This window comes from Dendropsophus ebraccatus, chromosome 4, assembly GCF_027789765.1.
Source record: "Dendropsophus ebraccatus isolate aDenEbr1 chromosome 4, aDenEbr1.pat, whole genome shotgun sequence".
Taxonomy (NCBI): domain Eukaryota; kingdom Metazoa; phylum Chordata; class Amphibia; order Anura; family Hylidae; genus Dendropsophus; species Dendropsophus ebraccatus.
The window spans coordinates 123,784,980-123,806,785 of NC_091457.1; the positions used below are offsets into that span (position 1 = coordinate 123,784,980).

A 21,806-nucleotide genomic window follows, 5' to 3' on the forward strand; every position below is an offset into this window, starting at 1 on the left:
CTATCTTTGGCTAAAAGAAAATTAAATCTTTTGGCAATAAACCGATTATAGGTGATATTGCTAAGGAAAGACGGAACAAACAGACTTTTTTGGCGAGTAAACGTAAGGGGACATTTGGCTACGTCATGCCAACATTGCAGCGCCATTATTAAGGGCGACTCCGTGTGTTACCCTAGGAAAGGGACTAAATATCCGCTAAAAGGTTTTTATACCTGTAATAATAAGAACTTGATTTATCTTCTCAAATGCCCACGTGGGCTTGGATATGTCGCCCAGACTAGACGCCCGATTAAAGTATGTCTCAATGAACATAAAGCTGCCATAAGGAAATTTAGTGTCAAGCAGGAGGTTAATGTGAAATCAGAAACAAAAACATTTGGTGAAACAACTGTTGCTAGACATTTTTAGGAAAATCAGCATAATATTTGTGACTTAAGGTGGCAAGTGGTGGAGCAAGTGAGACATTGGATTTCTAAGATCGAGACACTGAGTTTAAATGGACTCAATGAGGTATATAGTTTTAAAGCATTTGTGATTTATCCTTGGTATGTGTTATATCCAATGTTTACACCCAGGATCACGCGTATTATATTGGATTTATGAATATGGTATATGTATTGCTAAGCGTTACTTGTTCTGTAAATTAAGGGTTAAGTATTGTATCCATACAATGCTGCCCGGCCCCTCACGTCCCTGCGCATGAGAAAGGAGGAGTTTTGGCCTCCAAAACGTCCATGGAGAGGACATGCTTGGGCGTCCGAGTTCGATGGTATACATCAACTGATGTCATGAAGACACTGTGAGTATTATTTGCCCTGCATTTACGGAGCGAGTCGGAGATGGCCAGAACCACGATGACAGCTAGCTAGTGAGAAAGTATTTTTCTTCCATACCTATTATATTGGATACAGTATATGTGGAGTCACGTGATGCGAATTCCTTGATGAGCAAGTTAATCAGGCCTGATCTCTTGGTAAGTTCATCAATAAAATAAGCTCCAGGGGTGGGTATTACCACTTCTGGCCACCAAGACAAGTCGCCCCCAAAACAGCAGAGCCCACCAGCTGGTGCAACACCAGTATCCAGCGCCCCAGGCCACAGCACAATACCTTTTTTTTTGTAGTATCTCTTTAAAGGTCTTATTTTGAGATCCAAAGTTATCCCCTTTTACATAGATGGCCTATCACTTCTGTTTTCACAATGTTATATGTCTGCATTCTGTCTTGCATACTGAGGACAATACAGGATATCTCACGTATAGTTCTCAGCATACTTTTGGGCCTGTGAGCGTTCGTGCACATGGCATTGCCTCTTTGTGGAGAAAACCAGCCCTTTAAATCCCCTTTTTTGGATTGGACCGCAATGGAATTACTTACGATGTTTGTAGGAACAGACAATGTCAGCTCAGGCCAATCCCACCCGGGAAGTGGATGCTACAACAGATGCCAATACCAGCATGCAAAGACTAGCCTATTATAGTATCGCAGTACATCATGTTTTGTAACTATTTGCTTGTAACACAGTTGGAAATGTTTGCAGTGCTAGGGTTGAATTACTCTGAATCCTGAGATCTTGTAATAATATTGTATCTATATAAACACATTTGGTAATACTAAGTGCTCTGCTGGTCATTGCTTATGTCTTTGTCCAAAACACACCTTGTGAGGTCTAATGTTTCTCTGGAGAGGAGTGCCATACCTGGTATAACAAATCATTTCATTGCCATATACCGGTGAAAGCGCCAGTATTGTAATTTCCCATCACACCAGTCTACTCTGCAGCATTATCAGGATGTGTGCGCTACTGGTGCTGCTATTGTTCAGCATTTTGCAAGGTTAGTATGTGAAGTTTACACATAGAGTCTTCAGTTTATTTTGCATATATCTAGATCAGTAATTTCCAGCCATGTTTCCCTTTAACACTGGGGATTGGTGCCTAGTTATGGTCAGGGGCACAGGTAGCAACTTCACCAGAGCCCTAATGTATGAGACCCTAAAGCCTTCTCAGATTATGAAAAGCACATGGTAGCTATGGGTCATTACTGATGCTGTATCCAGATGTGTAGGTTCTGATCACATGTTCTGCAGATAACCTGTCACTCTTCCAATAATGTTGGCAAACTCATATCTGCCTGTCCTAAGATGCATGGCATAGGGGTTACAAGTTTACAAGTTTAGAAATGATAATCTAAAAAAAATAAATTAAGGGCTGAGAATCATTGTTTCAGATAACAGGTGTAATCTATGTCTTATAAAACCCCAGCTACATTGCCGTGCCGTAATATGAATGAGGATGTTCTGTTTTTAATTTCCCAGCAGTTAGTCGGCTTGTCCTTAGTTCAGATGTCATTTTATGTGACATTTTAACTTACGATAGTTCAGTCTATTGGTCACTGACTGTTCAGTTCTCTTTTAACCATGGACTGCATTGGTATTGGATAGGCTACCATTATTCCAAAGAATGAAGCAAGCTGTGGTAGGTGGCCTATTATCAGTAGAGATGAGCGAACATTGAGCTATTGGTAATCAAATGCCGCATACTCGAGTTTAGACGAACCCAAGCGTGCTCGAGGTTCTAAATATTAGCAGTTCATAGGGATTCTTGTTCCTGATACTTGACTTGTGGAAAATGCTGCAGCATCTTTTGTGTGACCAATAAAATGATTCTGTGTAAATGGAGGATATTGAGAAGTTAAGAGACGTATGAATGATCTAGCCATTGTTTGTGCAGTAAACAAGTGCCAATCTGTTGTCATTGGCTTGTATATAAGGTCCAGTTTATATCCAGTTTATACTTATTTGGTGACCTCTAATAAGTTTTTTTTTCATAACCGTAAGTGATACTATGTTTTTTAATAAATTTTGTTCTCAGCTGAATAGTAGGGGCGGTTTGTAGGTCCACAGTGGTAGCCATCAATGAGGAAAGGCAAAAGAAGGCACAACCGGAGTGATCTTCAGTGTGGTGACATTTCACAAATGTTTTTTAATCAAGTCTCAACAAATCAACATGTTTCAGGATCCACAATCTCTTTCTAAAATTACAGAGACATTATCAGCTGAATAGTCACTGTTCTAGCAACATCATTTGCAAGGTTCAGTTTTTGGTGCCACTGTTCTAATACATGCTTGGAAGAATTGGAGGCCCCTGTAATATAGATAAAGAAGAGCCCGTGGAGCCTCACTGAAGAGTCTCAAAACACAGGACTAGCCAGATATCCCTCCGGAAAGGACCCAGCCTGTAATATAGAGACATTCCGGGTTCTCTATATTGAGAGAATCCTTTGTAGCCCTATCCCCTGTAGCTAATAAACAAGGGTCTTAAACTGGATATTTCACTCTCTGAACTAGGAATTTACCAATAGGGTCAATAAAATGTATTTCTAACCATTTGGTTTTCTTCTCTCCAGCAATTTCGTCTGCTCCAACATTATTTCTGCCTAACAATGTGACTCTTCCTGAAAATGCCCCTCGAAGCACGTTGGTGGCAAGGATAAATGCGACTGCAGCACAGTTTGATACAATAGTTGGAGCACCTTTTATTGTAAACTCAAATCCAGTGATACACCCATTCACCATCATTCCAAAAGCTGTGAATTATTGGGAGGTAGGACAAACCTTCTGCATTTTATTTTGTATTATCTATAGGATAGGTGACAAATGTCCAATTGCAGGCACCACCCACCACACTGATCATTAGATCAGCACCTTTCACTGTTCTTCTCGGCATATCAGTGCTCCTAAGCCATCTGGTTGTGCAGGGAACTGTAGCCAAACTCATTCATTTGCTGTGATATATTTCCTCTGCACAAAAGATGGCTGGAGGCCATATGGAGATGGCAATACCTCTTTAAAAGTGAAACCTATCAAATCTGATCACTGATCTTCTAATAGTTTAATTACTTGAGTTTCTGAAGTTTCCGTTTTTCATCACCGCATTTTGTTCAGTGGCAGCGGATCATTTTTCTATGTAGATTCAGCTTAACTTGAATTTATTTCCCATGTTGGTTTCGCTATTCTAACAATTACCATAATTCAGGAAAGATGATGAACAGGTTGCAGGTCTAGGGGATTTGGGGACAATCTGTTCCGTTTGTAAATGGCATAAACATTATATTCCTTAGCCTTGGTGAAAACAGTATATTAATATAGAAAGAAAGAGAACGAGAAATCGTTGATCGCTTTATAAGACCTGGACCTATTTTTATCGTTGCTCGTTTGCAAATCGTTCGCATTGAATAAGATGTTGTTTGGTCGTTCGCAGTGGTGACGAACGCAATAGCGACGACAAGACGAGTGCAAGAACGATTTCAGGTCTGTAGCAATAGCGGTCGTTTGGATCGTTTATCGTTAACGATTATGAGATTGACAATCGTCCTGTGGAATAGGGCCCTAAGAAGAAAGGAAAAAGAAAAGGGAGGAAAGTAGTAAGAAAGGGGGAGAGGGTGGGTGAAGGGGAAAGAATGGAAAAAATACCCATATTAGCAGAACAGAGAGAGAGAGAAAGAGAGATTTCTGTATAATGCATAAGTTGTAATTCTGTTTTCTTTAACCTGTTTTTTTTTTGTTCAGTTAATAACAACCAATACCCCTAAACTTGACTTTGAAGCTGTCCCTCTATACACCCTGCAAATCCTTGTTGAAGACAGCAAAGGAACAACAGCCACACAGTCCATTGTTATTGAGATCTCCAAAGTCAACAAACCCCCGGTTTTCACTGGAACTCTGGCCGAAAAAGGTAAATGCACCTACTACATGAGATGCCATTCATAGCTATACAAATGGAAATCGGAGTCAACTGCCTGATAATACAGGATCAGATATGGTAACTGCCAGCTAAATAACCTGAAAGCGATTGGCCATGTTGTACAGATATGTTGGTTTTAAAGGTATTGGGGGTTGGTTAGTATAGGTATATGATTAGTGGTCCGACGAGCTAATTTTATGACCTTTAAATCAATGGAGTGGACATAGTGACAAAGACGATAGAAACATGGAAAATTAATGGCAGAAAAAGACAACACGGTCCATGCAGTATTATGCCCTTAGATTATATTCATTTTTTATTTAATGTACTGGGTAAACTTCTTAGAATGTATTTAGCAGTAAGCTCTAAGCAGAAAATTAGCTCAGTGTAAAAAAAAATGAGCCAACCCTTTACCTGACCGTGCAGGATGAATATGCTCATCATGAGCGGCATTCATTTACCACGTTTGGGTGAGAATACTCGTCTTGCTATTTCTGCTGGCCCAGCAAGTTTCACTAAACGATAGGAAATGGGCCAATGGCTTTAATACCTAGCCCCAACCCCCCCATAGCATTTGGCGAAGAATAGAAAATGTTAATGTTAAAAAAAAAACATTATGCCACTCCTCTATTAGTCTTTCTGGAAATTATGTGTATATGGAAATTCAGTGTACAGGGAAATCAAGCCTATCAAACCTATAACCTAGTTATTATTCTTATTCATAGGTTTTCAGGAACAATAACAGAGGAACGGTATAACTGAACATTTTAAAGCAAATCTAGCCAAAACCTGTCCAATGCAACCTTAGTATGGGCAGATCGTACTGCAACATTGAATACAACAGTGTGGCCCTTTTGGTAATCCAAAGTCATTTTTCCGAGATATTAGCTAAATTAGTTTAATGCTAATGACCTTCCTTGGTGATGGTTCACTAGGGGCTCTGGGACCACCTCCACTGAACCAAGCTCATTAGCATAAAAGAAACCAGACCTCGGAATACTAAAAGGGACTCATTGTTGGATTCAGCATTAGGCTATGTTCACACAACGTAATATTGGAGTAAAGAACGGACGCTGATTGCGATGGAATCAGCATCCGTTCTTTACTGCAGGGGCAGCATTCCTTTGAAGTCAATGCAATGCCGCCCACTGTGTTCTTACATTGTTATGTACCTGCCTAATAATAGCTGTTCACACAATGTAATGTGCTGCGGCCGCACATTACATTGACGTGAATGGCTAACTGATTTGCGGGCACACCTGACGGTGCCCGCAAGTCAATGTTAAAAAGAGATTGTTCCTGGAGCCGATACAGAGGTATCAGCTGCAAGAATGTCCTGAATGTAGCCCAGTGACCAGCAGTTTAACAGCATCAGTTTCATAGCTATGAAATTGACGCTGTTAAACACAGTGTGAAAATCAAGTTTTATTCTAGATTGGCTTTAAGAAACAGTGCTCCAACATTTCTACTTTTCTGGGGAAAATACGGCAGGAGATCTGATGAGTCTTATTTAATAAGAGTTAATTATTTGTATACAAAGAAATAGAGATAAGCCAAACTACAGTACGTTTGGATTGTCAAAACTCTGAGCGTTAGAGTGCCCCTAGGGCTGCCTAGAAAACATGGATACTGCCTCTGTCCTATGGTTATATTTTCCAGACAGCCCTAGGACTGAATCCATTTTTCCAGCCATTGGGAGCATTCAGGATTTTGTGAACCCGAACGTATTGTAGCTTTGCTCATCTCTGCACAGGATATATATTCTTTGCATTTGCATTTTTTTTATATACATCCTTCACACACACCCTCCTGCACATATCGTTGATTGTCTTGTGTTATTGTTGTTCTCAGGTACAGTTTTACCTATAGATGACTTCCTAAATTGTAATCTTTTCACCCTACCAGACGCAGAGGTTTATATTCCTGAAAATACTCCTGTCTCCACAGTCGTATACAAAGTGGCCGCCAAGGATCCAGACAAAGATGTTCTGCAGGTGACACTCCTACAACTTAAAATCAGGGTCATAGCTAGGGTTCACAGGGCCCCAAGGGCGTCCCTTCCCTACGAACAACACAAAGCACTATATATATATATATATATATATATATATATATATCTGCTCTACTGCTGGTGCACTGATAACCCCTGACCTCTGCAAGGAGCTCTGCACATTTCCCTTTTCCTACTTGATTGCCAGATGGAGAACAGAGGTTAGTGGTTATAAGTGCAGTGAAGCAGAGATATCTGTCTTCTGCTTGTTAACCCTTTTTTGTGTTACAGCATGTAAGTAAACATTGGGTTACTTACACACTACAGTACATAAGGGGTTAAGCAGAAGGACACATGCTCTTATCTTTTCCCCCGGGCCTCCCTCCTGCACGGGCCCCATAGCGACTACCCTGCCTCTATGGTAGCTACACCACTGTTTATAATACTTGATAATAACCAGATTTCCATTTTGCTTAGAAGTATAATTTTTTTTTTTAGAGATTGAGGGGGAGGTTTATCAAACATGGTGTAAAGTGAAACTGGCTTAGTTGCCCCTAGCAACCAATCAGATTCCACTTTTCATTCCTCGCAGAAAAATGAAAGGCGGGATCTGATTGGTTGCTAGGGGCAACTGAGCCAGTTTCACTTTACACCATGTTTGATAAATCTCCCCCTGAGTCTATATATTTTATGATTTCACCTTTTGTCATCCCACCCTGGAAATCTATGAAAAAAAATGACAACTGGGTGTTACTATTCCTTGTCCCAATACTCTATAATAATGTCAGCGTCAATTTATTTACACATTTCCAGGAATATTAATAGAAAAAACTGTTAAAAAATTTGAGGTAAAAATTATTTAATGATACAGAACACATTGAACTGGCACATCCACTTTAACATTCTTGCTACTCGTAGCCACCACAAGAGGGAGCTCACCCCATGCATGCAATAGGTATCCGGGGACTAGTGAAATATACGGGAAGTACATATATACATGTATATAATGCTGTTTAGGAGTGTGGGACATTTCTTCCATTTTTTTAAATTGAAATAACAGTTTAGCTTAAAAAAAGTTAGCTTAAAAAGATCCAAAGTGCCTGAAAACAGCAACAGCATGTAGTCTGGCCACAGAAGGGCTAGATTCTAAAGAACATGACTGACGACCTGTGTATTTTTATACTGGATACTAATCTTCTGGAATAGCCATTGTACAAGGTAGTAGTTGGCACCGTCCACTTTCCTATTTATTCCCCTTTGTTTTCCTAAGGACATTTTGGTTTAGTATTTGTAGTGTGTGTTGGTGTGTTACTAAGAGACCCGCAGCTACGTCATCCATCCACAGGTACTTTGTGACTTAATTGCTCATTATTGCAAAGCCATTAGGTAAACATAATATCTCATTGTGGACAATTTGCAGTTAATACTTGTAAAATATCATCGGCAATAGCATGTAATTATTTATGCCAACCAATGTAACCCTATATCATAACAGTCATAAGAAGACTTTTCGTTTATGAGCAGTAGGACCTTCTTAAAGGGAACCTGACAATACTTTCATGTTGTCTAAACCCCTGAACCAAACGTACAGTCTCCTTTCCCCACCCACCTTGATTGATACATCTCTTCCTGTTTGGGGGTAGGAATAGTATTGACAGGTAAAGGAGTGACCAGAAATAATTTTCTAATAATCCTTGTTCAGGTTGAGGCTTCCAGTTATAAGGATCTCTGTTCTGTTTGACTTGAATAGATTTCTATTAGGCCATTCAGATGTTGGCCAGGGTATAACAATTTAAAAGGATTTTTTGGGCCTTCTTTTTTTTTTTTAATTATTAATAGTTTATCTTAAGGATATCAGATTGGTGGGGTACTGCCGACAACTCCCACTGTGTGCCAGAGCTGCAGTGCCTGCATATATGGGAACAGAGCAGGATCAATCCCTTGTGTAGTGGCCGGATGGGATACTGCAGCTCAGCTCCCATTTACTTCAGAGACTCTGCATACAGCTCATTGGTGGCAGGTGTTGGGTAAAGCTCAACAGAAAAGAACAGAGGTATGTTATAAAAAGGAGCACACCAACAAAAAATGCTAAATTATGTTCATAGTTTTGCATTTTTTTGTTGGAGTGCTCCTTTTAATAACATACATCTTTTCTGTTAAGCTACAATTAGTTATTGGTTTGTTATAGAAAGCACGCAGTTTACAGTTTTGTCCCCCCCCCCTCCCCTCTTTTCAATTGTCAGGTGTTGGGGAAAGCCACTAATCTGATATCCTGAGAAAAGGCCATCAATAAAAAAAAAAGTCACAGAAAACCCTTTGAAGTTAAAGTCAGACGGTGTTTTTCTCCAAAAATGCAAATATAATAATAATAATAATAATAAAACGATTTCAGTAAAATGGCATTATGGAGGGTGGGCAGTTTTTTTTCCAGCCCCAAAAATATTTCAATCAAAATGTGTGTCTGTTGAAGGCCTTAAATAAGTAACTCAAAGTTCCAGGGCCCAAGTGCAAAATTGGTGTGCCATCATCAAATCTTTTGTACTGTATTAGTTAAAACTTTTAGACACTTTTAGGACCCATGTATAACTACTGCTATTTACAGACGAATATATGAAAGCTACCCTAGGTCTCTTTGACCAACAGCTATCCAGATCTCTCATACTATGACTGCTGTTTAGATGACATGAAAGCGTGAAGTCTCAGGTGTCTTTCTGTGTTTTTCTCTCTGCACTCTCCCTCCCATCTCCCCCCTCCTCCCCTCCATAGACTTGTATCTAGCTCAGGGATCAGATTAAAAGTCACAACTAATAAGCAAAAGTCATTGCTAACCTGATTTTGAGAGTGGACAACAGTTTAATAGAAAGGGGGAGAAGGGGTGATGCTTGATAACAGGAGAAGGAAGCAGTTTTGTCTGATATGATATATTACAAATTTTCTTATAATTCCTCGTATTGTTGATCAGTTCAGAATTTGCTAAAGCGACGGTGACTATTTAACACAAAAAAGATGACATTTTCATTTTGTTTGTTTCTTTGTTGTCAGTTCACTCTCACAGTCACTCCTGGAAACTCAGGATTTCAGATCGACAACACAGGGACCCTCATTACCACCGAAATGTTTGACTATGAAAGTAACACAAAAAGGTAAATGTGTGATGTATATTTCTCCAGCATCTCACAAGGAAACTTTTTTTGTACAACACTTGGATCATTCTGGTGAATTTTGATTAGTTTTTACCATTATACCAGATTTTTGTTAGACAAACCTCTGGAAAATAAGTTGATCTCATGGTCCTGCTTGGATCCCCAGTGATCAACTACAATCTATGAGAGAATCTGGTAGCAAATGGTTAAGGGTGTTTCCGAGACTTTCACAAAATGGCCTACCCTTAGGATAGGTCAAAAGGATAGGCTATCAATAATAGAATGGTGGGGGTTGATGCCTGGGATTCTCAACAATCAGCTCATTAAAGGGACGGTGTTTTCCTTTTTTTTTTTATCACGGACAGCTCAGAACACGTTGTTGTGGCTTCGCCTGGTACTACAATGGTGCACTGTCTGGTAAACAATGAAAAGGCCCCAGCGCTCACCCCACCAATTCATTATTGATGGATCCTAAGGAAAAGCCATCCTTATTAAATGCCTAAAAATTCTCTTTAAATGGCACTCTTTAGGAGTTTCACCACTGGGCAGAATTAAACAGTTTCCCTGTTCCTTACTCGAAAATGTTGAGTGTTTTGAGGAAAATATTTGTAAGGTTTTAAAGTGTTCCTATCATTAAAACAAAATTCTGACATGTCAAAGTGACATGTCAGAATTTATCAGTGGGGGTCTGGATGCTGAGACTGGATGCTGCCAATGGCTAGAGTGAAGGGGCAGAAGTACGCAGTTACACATCCCAATCTCCAACGTAAACAACTATAATGTACAGTTACATTGGAGGTCTAGGGACTTCCAGTATTCTGAGTTGCTAGCAGTTCCATAGACTGTGTTACAATTCCCTATACCCAGTGGTGTAGATACCATGAAGGCAGACCAAGCAGCTGCTATGAGGCTCGTTCAGCCGGGGCTGAACACTGTGGGACTGCGCCGGGTCGTTTGAGTATGGCAGGGAGCGTACAGGATTTATGAGGCCCCATACAGTTTTTTTTTTGCTATGAAGCCCCTTGAATCCTAGCTGGGCCCCTGCTTATACCATTTGTTATGGTTGTTTAGAGGGAAGATAAAAGGGTACAGCATATGTAGCCACATGCTTCTCACTCTTCTGTCTACCAATTGGAGGGGGTCTCCGCACCTAGACCTGCACAGAAACAAATTTTTGACATGTCACTATTACATGTCAGATATTTGTCCAGTGATAATTACACTTTAAACCACTGGGGTGGTCCTCACTGGCACCTCCATGCCCTACTAGGCCTGATTCACAGTTCTCTCTCTATTTGCTTAGGGCCCAATTACACAGAGTGATAATCTGCTGAATTAATCCGGTGATGAAAACGATCATTGGCTAATCTTGTCTTTTAATCCTGCCTATAAATCACTGACCACTGCACGCACATTGCTGCGGCTGATGAATGTGTAAAAAAAACCCTTTATATTTACCTGTCTATGCTCCCCGGTGTTCTTCTGGCTTCTGCCAGCTCCCCGGGCTGGAACGTCTGAGCCTGTCTGTGAAGTGACAGGCCAATCAGCCAATCACTGGTCAACATTGGCCGGGCTGCCCGTCACTTCAGAAACCGGCTCAGAAGTTCCAGCAGCGGCTGCGGTCAGACGCGAGAAGGACACCAGGGAGGGCAGAGAGGTATGTATAATGTTTATTATTTAACACTAAAGACAAGGGCTGCACAGACATCATTAGCAGACATCTAGCAGATCATTTATCAAGAGTATCGGGACATTGCTATCAACCAAGCACAGGGGGTTAAGGAGAAGTCGCCAGGGACTACCCCTTTAGAGTGCCTTCACACGTACCGTATCGCTGCGTTTTTAACGCTGCGTTTTTATCACGTTTTTATCGCTGCGTTTATGGTGCGTTTTTTACATGCACGTTTTGATTTTCACATGATTTTCATGTGAAAATCAAAACTCGCGTGTAAAAATCGCACCAAAAGCGCAGCGTTAAAAATGCAGAGATACGGTATGTGTGAAGGCACCCTTAAAGTAAAGCTCTGTTCCTGGATGGTTTAGAAACTAGGATTTCTCTGATACTCCACAGCTCGTACGCTCATAATGCTCTAATAAATGTTTTATAAAGTATCTGAAAAGGCGATCAACACCAAACTACCCATTAAGTGAATGCAGTATGAACAGATCTCACATTACTGAACAATGGGTTCTATACAGACCACTTTACACCAGTAACTGAAAATGTTACAGATGGTAAAGCTTGTTCCCATTCATAACCCCATTGTTTTTGTCAACATTTATTCTTATACAAGATAGTGTCAATTCTTTGTTTTCCAAGCATCGCATAGGTAGATATAGATTAGTCACTGTTAACCTTCTCAAATGTAATGACAATCTACATACCATGCATGTGAAAGGAGTTTCTACCACCATGATGTTTTGGTGCCACTAGCACCAGTAGTAGCTGCTACTTGTTTCTGCAGTCTCCACATGGAAAAGTCAAAGATTAGCAGCATTAATTGACAATGGAGATAATCCTCCGGCAAATCTGTGCCAGTGAAGGGTTAACTTTGGATTTCTGTATGCGGAAATACGCAGCAGGTTTGAAAGCCATATATCAAAATGCCCTTGTGTTAGGAATTTTTCAGTGCAATGCTTTCCTTTGTTGGAGAATGGTTATTTACATGACTGTGATGACTCGGGTAGAGAACAGCCTTGGTTTGATACAATGTAACACAATGATGTTCTATATCTCCAGTTGATGCTATAGATGTGTAATGCTAGGTGTTTTTACTTTATTTTAATGCAGTTATACTATAACAGTTACCATAACCGATGGTTCTCTTGCAAAGTCTGCTAAAATAATAGTCCACATCACAAATGTGAACGACAACAACCCTACATTGACTTGTGTGTAAGTATTTATTATATAATGTTTAAATGTGTGTATTATGTATAGACATTATCATTAATTTATAAATAATTCACAGACTTACCGCAGAGTGTCCTTATTATTTTAAAAGATTTTATAGGCCTGGATAGTTTTACTAGAATAACTCTTCCAAGTGGTGACAGGACGATTTTAGTGCAATCGCTGCTACCAATAGTACACACAGGATTTTTTTTCTCCCTTACTGCCAATCACAGCACCTACTCCTCTTTGCTATGCTATGAAATAGCTTACATGCTGGTGAAACTACACTGGTGATTTTAAAGTACACAACTATAAATTTCATGTTTAGGGAGAAAAGGTTATTGATGCACTTGCTTTTCAAAATGCTATGTGAGCAGAAAGGAAACAAACAGCAACAGCAGTGCTAAACACTGAACTACTGATACTGCTGCTAAAACAAGAGGGAAGCCTTGATTTATCTTTTAGGGACAGTGTGAATCCTCTAAAGCAGGTTTTCCCAACTCCACTCCTCAAGGATCTACAACAGGTCATGATTTAAAGGTATTACATATAAAGAACACCTGTTGTTATACCTGATACAATGACTATAATGAAATCACCTGTGAAATACTCAAAAAAGGAAATTTTCAAAACATGACCTGTTGGTGGTCCCTGTGGATGTGCTCTAGAGGATGGAGACAGGCCCACAGTTTGCAGGCGCTCAGCCTAGGCTTGCTTTGCCTCAATCCTGCATGTAGAAGTAGTTAAGCCATACCCCACTTCCTGTGTTCTGTCCTGGTTTCTTTGTTACTAGAGATGGAATTCCACAACAGCAGCAGATTGCAGAGATGTGAGATACCAGGACACCTAGTGGCTTAGACTTTAGAGATGTTCTTCTGGGGTTAGGGGTTGTGATCAGATTTACGAATGGTAGAAATCACATAGGCTGAAAGACAGTGACCATTTTAAAGGGTTATCCAGCCTTATAAAATTGATGCTTATCCTCAGGATAGGTCATGACTATTAGATTGGTGCGAATCGGGCTCCTGATTCTTTTACCAGAATCGCAGTATATTTAGTACTGACAGTGCAAGGTGCTACAACATCTTTCCAGTCACGTAACCCTTATAAAGCATGTGCAAAATATGTAACAGGACCCCCTGTCTACTATGTGCCATTTATAATATTTATGACTGTTTATGTGGAAAATAGGCCTCTAGAGCTTGATTATGACTGCTACCTCTGCAACCTCTATAACTTCCCCCCTGAGAATGGTGATGAAGCAACAGATTCTGAATGTCATTCTTTAATAGCTTTTACAGTATCACAACAGCTGGGACTACCACACAGACAGAAACCTCTGGGAACACAGTGACCATTCAGCTAAATGAGGAACTTCCAATTGGAAGGGCGGTGAACACCTGCACAGGCTCTGATGCCGACCAGATGAATGATCTTTCCTTTTATTTGGACCCTGGAAATCCTTATTTTTCTATTAGCAAAGGTGAATTCTGCATATTAAAAGACTACAGTATATATATAGTAGCATGAGGGTTTTCTAGCCTTAAAGTGACACTGTCACCTCCTTTTTGCATTCTTTCATCTCTACACAGGTGTAAAGGGTAAATTAAGCGGTTTTCATACCTTATTTTATATCATTCATCATGGTGCTTGTTCGAGTAAAAAGTGACCTTTTATCAGCCGCAGATTGTGTTAAGCGGACAGGGCCTCACAGCATTAGCACCACTTAGCCCCGCCCACAATGCCACCATTGGTCACGCCCCCTCACCGGCTAATGGAACAGGCTGGCCGAAAGATCTAGACCCCACCCCCTTTACGTCGGCCAACAAATGGGCGTCAAGAGGGCGGGGACAATCGTGCCATTGTGGGCGGGGCTAAGTGGCGCTAATGCCGCAAGGCCACGTCTACTTAATACAATCTGCAGTTGATAAAAGGACACTTTTTACTTGAACAAACACCGTGACGTATGATATGACATAAGGTATAAAAAACGCTAAATTTACCCTTTACACCTGTGTAGAGAAGTCAGAATGCACAAAGGGGGTGACGGTGTCACTTTAAAGGGGTTCTGCAGCATTAGAAAAACAGCACCACTCTTGTCTCCAGTTTGGGTGCAGGTTTTGCAACTCAGTTCCATTGAAGGGAATGGAGGTTAATTACAAACCACACCTGAACTGGAGACAAGAGTGGGGCTGTCTCTGGAAGGAGGTGGCCATATTTTTCTAATGCTGGATAACCCCTTTAAATGTCAGTATACTGCAGACAATGAAGTCAAGAGCTGCTTAAAGGAGTGCTTCCATTCTCCTGACTTGGCCATCTATTACATACATTTTTATGCATGGGGACAGGGCTGGCTCCAGATTTTTGCAGGCTCTTAGGTGACAGAGACTCAGAGGGCCCCTCATCCATCTACTATGCACCCATCATCCACACACTATGCACCATCACATGTGACACCACTAACATAAACAAACACACATTATTGACATAGACACTGACTTACTGACACTGACTGACTCTGAATGAGTGACTCTTACTAACTGACACTGACTGACTGACTTACACTGACTGACAATGACTGACACAGACACTGACTGACTGATACACACTGACTGACACAGACACTAACTGACTGGCACTGACTAACACAGACACTAACTGACTGTGTCTTCTGATGTTCAGCCCGCTCACCCTGCACTACAGTGAGTGCGCTGAACATTAGAACACCCGGGCTCCTCTTTGGACCCCTGGAGGGGCTGTGGGCCCCAGCATTTGCCCGGGTAAGCCCTGTGCTGACACCAGCCCTGCATTGGGGGAGATTATAGAGTACATTGAATGTCACCTGTAGCCGGTAATACAGGGTGATATATAACATACAGGATTACTGTCCCTAACAGAGACAGGAACAGTGGTCATCATGTCCAGGATGGACAGCGAGGCGGTGGGGTTTGTTAGTGTGCAGTCCTACACCGTGAAAGTGTGTGACAGAGACAATAAGTGCGCCTCAATCTTAGCAACTGCAAATATTCTTCCTATTAATGACAACCCCCCATTCTGCGATTCCTATATGTACAGGTGAGTAAAGCCATATAAGCATATACACCTTTCTTGTCTATTAAAACATTGAGCACTCTATAAATTATATTTTTTCTATTTAGGTTTGTAGAACCAGAACCTATTCCTAAAGAGAGTATAGTCGCAACCCTGAACTGTCATGATCCAGATGTCCCTCCAAATCCTCTGGAATATAAACCCCACTCAGGTCCTATTGGTGTGGGTAAATTATTCCAGCAAACAGCAACCAATTCACCTAATATACAAGTGAGTGGTGTGTTCTGGTTAGTTGTCTGATTTATAATCTATTGTATGAAACTGCCTTGTATCTGCTCTACTCTCTTTGTCCAGTCTGTGTGGCCTGTACTTCAAGGTCTATAGCCCCCCTGTCCACTCTTTAGCTTGTGTGTTACTCCCCTATCCTGCTGTTATCTCTATGGCTATGTTGCCACTACGTATAAACATTGGCCGTTATTTGGTCTATGGACAATGGACGTAAATAAATGACATATACAGTACATTATTACGATGGCTGTACCCAAACAACGGCTTTTGTTCTATACATTCTGTGAAACAATGGCCGTTGTTTGCATTGAGTTCAGTGTAAATCATTGCATTATTAAAAGAACGTCCGTTGTTTCAATTTAAACCAATGGCCGTTCTTTTCATAAAACGTACGGTGTGTAAACATAGCCTAAGGCTGTGTTCACACACTGTAATGAGTTTGGGAAACTACAGCCGTAGTGGTCATTGGAAAAAACGGCTGTAGGTATTTGAATTCATTAAGTTCCATTGATTTTAATGGAATAACGCCCATTGTTGTGCACACAGCGCATTAACTACAGCTGCTGTTTACTGCTCTACAAAACATTGGTCATGTCTACTTCCTATGGTTGCAGTTTGCGAACAATGGCTGTAGAAAATGTAAGTTCACATAACGTATCTTTTCTATTAATCACGGCCGTTGTTGCAAAACTGCAACCATTGCCGTGATTAATAGAAAAGATACATTGCACTGAAGTCATAGGGAATCTCACTACACAAAGTATACACTCCAGCCAGGATTCCTAGGGGCTGCACAAAAACTGACTTGTCAGTTTTGTGCGGCTGCTATTTGTTGAATAGTGGCCACACAGAAATGACAGGTCACACAATGGAAAATGCAGCTCTCTTCATTGTGTGTTATGGTGATTTGGGATGCGGGCACATAGACACCGGCCGGATCACAGAATGGCCGGTGTCTTACTAAGTGTGAATGTGGCCTTACACTGATTAAGCAGAAAGTACCTTAAATAGGATCAAAATTACAATTTCACAGGTATAGTCTCTGCTAAAACTGGTTGTATATATAGTCATAGTGTAGTGTAGCGTCCACATTCAAACTGTGCTTTAAAGGGGTTATCCAGCGCTACAAAAACATGGCCACTTTCCCTCTACTGTTGTCTCCAGTTTGGGTGGGGTTTTGAAACTCAGGTCCATTGAAGTAAATGGAGCTTAATTACAAACCGCACCTGAACTGGAGACAACAGTAGGGGGGAAAGTGGCCATGTTTTTGTAGCGCTGGATAACACCTTTAAGAACTGTAAAACACAGCAATTTGCATATATATGTGCTGTGGAGCATATAACCTTAGCAATCACTGGTTAAAGAGATTATCCAGTATTAGAAAACAAAGCAGCACCACCCCTGTCCTCAGGTTGTATGGGGTACTGCAAGCCAGCTCCATTCACTTCAGTGGAACTGAGCTACAAAACCATATCCAAACCGAGGACAAGAGTGGTGCAGTTTCTGGAAGAAAGTGGCCTGATTTTTTCAAGCCTGGATAACCCCTTTAAGTCTGTTGTATATTTTGTGTATATAAATCATTTTTCTTCTTGCTTCAATTAATGACTAGGTAAACGATTATCTGGTATATGATACAGATCCAGTCACCACCTATGAGATGATGTTATCGGTATCGGACTCACCAGACACCTCACACACTGGTATTACCATTATTGCTGTTTTGTTCGTGAGGCCAATTAAATCTATTCCTATCATGATAGCGATAGATATTAAAGTCTGCCCAAAAGATGAGATCAGCTGAGGATCGTATGTTTCCCGCTGCTCAGCTGATCGCTGCCACTTTTACACAGGCAGATTATCAGCTTTCTAGTTACCAGCAATCAGCCTGTGTAAAAGGGCCTTTACGAGTTTGTCACATATTGGACGTGCATTGACGCATTTTAAATCACATCTTGCCTGCAGAACCACCCCCGTTTCCTCTACGTCACTCCTGGACGTTATTCAGGGCCCCATCTGAAACCTGTTTGCTGTAAACATGGCAGCCTTAATTCAATGTTTTATTACTTGTGATGGGAGAACTGTTTTTATTTCTAGACATGAACATGTATACAGTAGAATTCCTGCTTTTTGATCAATGTTGGTTACTGATGGGATTTTGTACATATGTTTTCTGTGATCAATATCTGTCTGAGTCATGCCTGATGCCTGGCTAGGGAATATTTTGCATTGCTTTGATGGACACCTTTGATACTGCTGACTAGAGTAATATCACCCATCTCAAGTACAGCACCTATCTCTCTGTCTTCCCATGTATCTATATTAGGGGGTTGTGTCAGGAAGACAGAACTTGTCTGCATACCCTGTCACATGACCTTATGGAGGGAAGGAGTCCCTTAATTTTGCACCCTCTGTATGTGCCAGAATGGAGAGCTGCTAAATAATGGGAATTAGACTCCAATGGGCCTGATGCATTCATGCATTACAGGGAATGTGTCAGCTAGATTTTTTTTTTATTGACTAGAGCCAGACACTGAAACGTTAGTTATTTCTGATCCCATTCTATTTTCCTGTGTTTTATAAAAAATAATAATAATCTAATTTCATGTACATTAATATGGAGGCAGTTATATCACTTGAGTGTTCTTCACAGTATTTATATATATGCTTTAAAGCAGGGGTGGGGAACCTTTTCCCTGTCGAGGGCCATTCGGGCATTAATAAAATCATTTGAGGGCCGCATACTGTGAGCGGCAGTTAGAAGCGTGGGTTGGCAGCACCCAGGGCAAGGCAAAGTATTGTTCCCCTGCTATTTAACCTTCTGTGATGCTCCTAGTACCTGATGTGAATCCTTAGTGATGCCCCTGGTAGCTGATGTTAACCCCCAGTGATGCCCCTGGTAGCTGATGTTAAGCCCCAGTGATGCCCCTGGTAGCTGATGTTAACCCCAAGTGATGCCCCTGGTAGTCTAGTTAAGCCCCCCAGTGATGCCCCTGGTAGTCCTAGAAAAACCCCCAGTGATGTCCCTGGTAGTCTAGTTGACCCCCAGTGTCTGTACCAAATAAAAAAATAAACATTCAACTCACCTTTCCTCCACTCCCATGCTGCCAAGGTCCTGTCCTCTCTCTTCTCTAGTCTGTGCCAGTCTTCTCCTGCAGGTGGTGTGCGATGGCCCGCAGGAGAAAGAAGACGTGCGCTACTCTGGTGGGGAAGGAGCCTGCGCGCACAACACCCTCCTGTGTATGGCGGCGGTCACATTTACAGACACAGGGGGATGTTCTGCGTGCTGGCTCCGGGCCCACCAGAGCAGTGCACATTACAACAGAGCTGCCTGTCGCATCGGGATGTCTCCCCACCCCTGCTTTAAAGTAAGCCCCATTTACATCAGAAATAATAGATTTGAGCTGACTCGCTAACTTTTATGGGATAGTTTTCTAGGCAGGATCCTAGACTTGTGCAGAGCTTACTGTCCAGGGAGGGGAGCTCTAAACATCACCTATTGTAAATGGACTGATCCCATTTTATCTATGTACTGGCCCGATTGACTGGCTGTTTACTTTCTAAGGCTATGTTCACACATAGTATGAGACTGGCTGTTCCGTGACCTGGTCAGAAAAGATCATCCAGGCCGGTTCTGCAGTACGGATGATCTCTAGCGCTGCTGAGTTCTGATACGGGTGTATCCGTACACGCCTGCATCAGAACTCCCCACTGCACACTATGGAGCGTGCGGCTGGAGCCGCATGCTCCATAGTGTGCACTGACAGGGTTTTCTGAGGCCGCTATTCAATGAATTGTTGCCTTTAGAATGTCACTCAGCCTTTAGCAGACTATAATTAACAACACATAAAATACTTCTTCTTTCTTTCAGTGACTACAACTATTATCGTGTCTGTGACTCCGGTCAACAATTACGATCCACAATTCGATTCAACACCCTATAACTTCACTGTGCGGGAGACATCTGAAGGTATGTGGTTAATTTATTAAGGCATTATGTACATTGGCTGTGATTATTCAATAAAACTTGGATTTCACTATTGTAATAACTTCAGATACACATGAATAGATTGTATCGAAAATCACTTGATAATTTACATTGGAATACATTGATCACTGAGAATAACATCAAACTCTAAGAGAAATCATGTACAATGTTTTTGGTTGCATAATGTTTACATCCATTTTTAGTAATACAGAACAAGCCAAACAAACCTTCGTAAAGGGCATAACATGTCATGTGACCTGATAAACCTCATTGATACAGTGTTACCCAGTGCTTCTCAATTCCAGTCCTCAGGCCTCACTAACAGGTCATGTTTTGAGGATTTTCTTAGTATTTCACAGGTGATATAATTATACTCAGTGCATCAGGTATTATCACAGGTGATATAATTATTGTCAGTGCATCAGGTATTATCACAGGTGTTCTTTGTATGGGATATCCTCAAAACATGACCTGTTGGTGAGGCCTGAGGACTGGAATTGAGAAGCACTGGTGTAACCCATAGTATGAGAAATTTGCATAAATGAAGTGAAAATGTACTAATAACCTAAGCCAATGCTATTTACAGGTGGAACTGTAGTGGGTCAAGTAACTGCTACAGATAAAGATGTTCCAAGCTGCATAACATATAGGATACGAGACGGAAACACTGACGTTGTTAGTAGATTCTGGATAAACCCCACTTCAGGAATCATAGAACTTGTGACTCAGCTGGATTTTGAATTCAAAAAGTCATATACTTTGGGTGTTGAGGCCATGGACTGTGACACTGTTAACCCTCAAACTGCTCTTACAACAGTAAGTAAAGTGATAATTGTATTATTGGGAGCCTAATATGGGAAATTGATATCATATATCTACATTCACTCCCAAGCTGCCATAGACCAAAGAGAGCAGGAGTGTACTATAATGTGGGCGGTATGGGCAGCCCTCCTATGGCTCGAGGCTCCAGCTGGGCCCATGGCTGTCCAAACCATCCACATCATCATACACTGCTGTCAATTGGCACTTCAGTGCAGCACATCACTTATCCTCTGGTGGACCCATGAGTGGTGTGTGGCACTGCAGGGCAGTTCTCCTGCATCAGCTGTGGTAATGACTGTATGCAGCTCTCGCCTTCTATCCAACTGTATTAGCACATAACTAATACAATTGAATAGCCAAGTGGCAGGAGGAGTGAAGCCTTGTGCACCCTGTCCTGCCACCCGACACTTTTGTGTGATGTCAGCACCAGAGCACAGTAGGAACCTGGAGAGGTAAAATTACCAGAAGGAAGGGGGGCAGACTAATAAGGGTTGTGCTTTCCAGGTGGCAGAACTACAATCCCAATAATTGCCTATTTACAGTCCATGATGGAGAGCCTGTGGCTCGCCAGGTGTTGCAGAACTACAACCACGATCATGTCCTGATGGCAGTTCTTGATGGGAGTTGTAGTTTTGCAGTCTCTGGCTCTCATGTGTGTTTATTTTGCCTCTTACAGAGTCTGATGTGGGGAAAGGGGGGGGCACCTATTTGTATGTTTCGGGTACCTGGTGGAAACCCACGCAAACAAGGAAAGAGTTTTGCTGCAGTGCTAACAGAGCTAGCCACCGAGCTGTCCTGCTTCCTTCCTTTTACACGGGCCAATTATCATGCAAAAATTGTTAAATCCTTCTAATTTGCGCAATAATCTACCGGCGTCAACATCTTTAA

The 21,806-nt window shown here is 41.4% G+C and overlaps 1 protein-coding gene across 1 annotated transcript in view; it reads left to right on the top strand.

Annotated features, from left to right (window-relative positions):
* Positions 1-1,769: 1,769 nt before the first annotated feature.
* The window catches only part of LOC138789917 (cadherin-related family member 3-like), a 31,964-nt gene continuing 11,927 nt past the window's right edge, over positions 1,770-21,806 (top strand). Inside the window, exons 1-12 of the mRNA XM_069968786.1 lie at positions 1,770-1,834; positions 3,407-3,603; positions 4,569-4,734; positions 6,649-6,737; positions 9,776-9,876; positions 12,668-12,772; positions 14,065-14,255; positions 15,670-15,847; positions 15,931-16,093; positions 17,721-17,811; positions 19,980-20,078; positions 20,683-20,912. Of these exons, the coding sequence (XP_069824887.1) occupies positions 1,792-1,834; positions 3,407-3,603; positions 4,569-4,734; positions 6,649-6,737; positions 9,776-9,876; positions 12,668-12,772; positions 14,065-14,255; positions 15,670-15,847; positions 15,931-16,093; positions 17,721-17,811; positions 19,980-20,078; positions 20,683-20,912 (1,653 nt within the window). The 5' untranslated portion in view covers positions 1,770-1,791. The remainder of the gene's footprint in view (positions 1,835-3,406; positions 3,604-4,568; positions 4,735-6,648; positions 6,738-9,775; positions 9,877-12,667; positions 12,773-14,064; positions 14,256-15,669; positions 15,848-15,930; positions 16,094-17,720; positions 17,812-19,979; positions 20,079-20,682; positions 20,913-21,806) is intronic.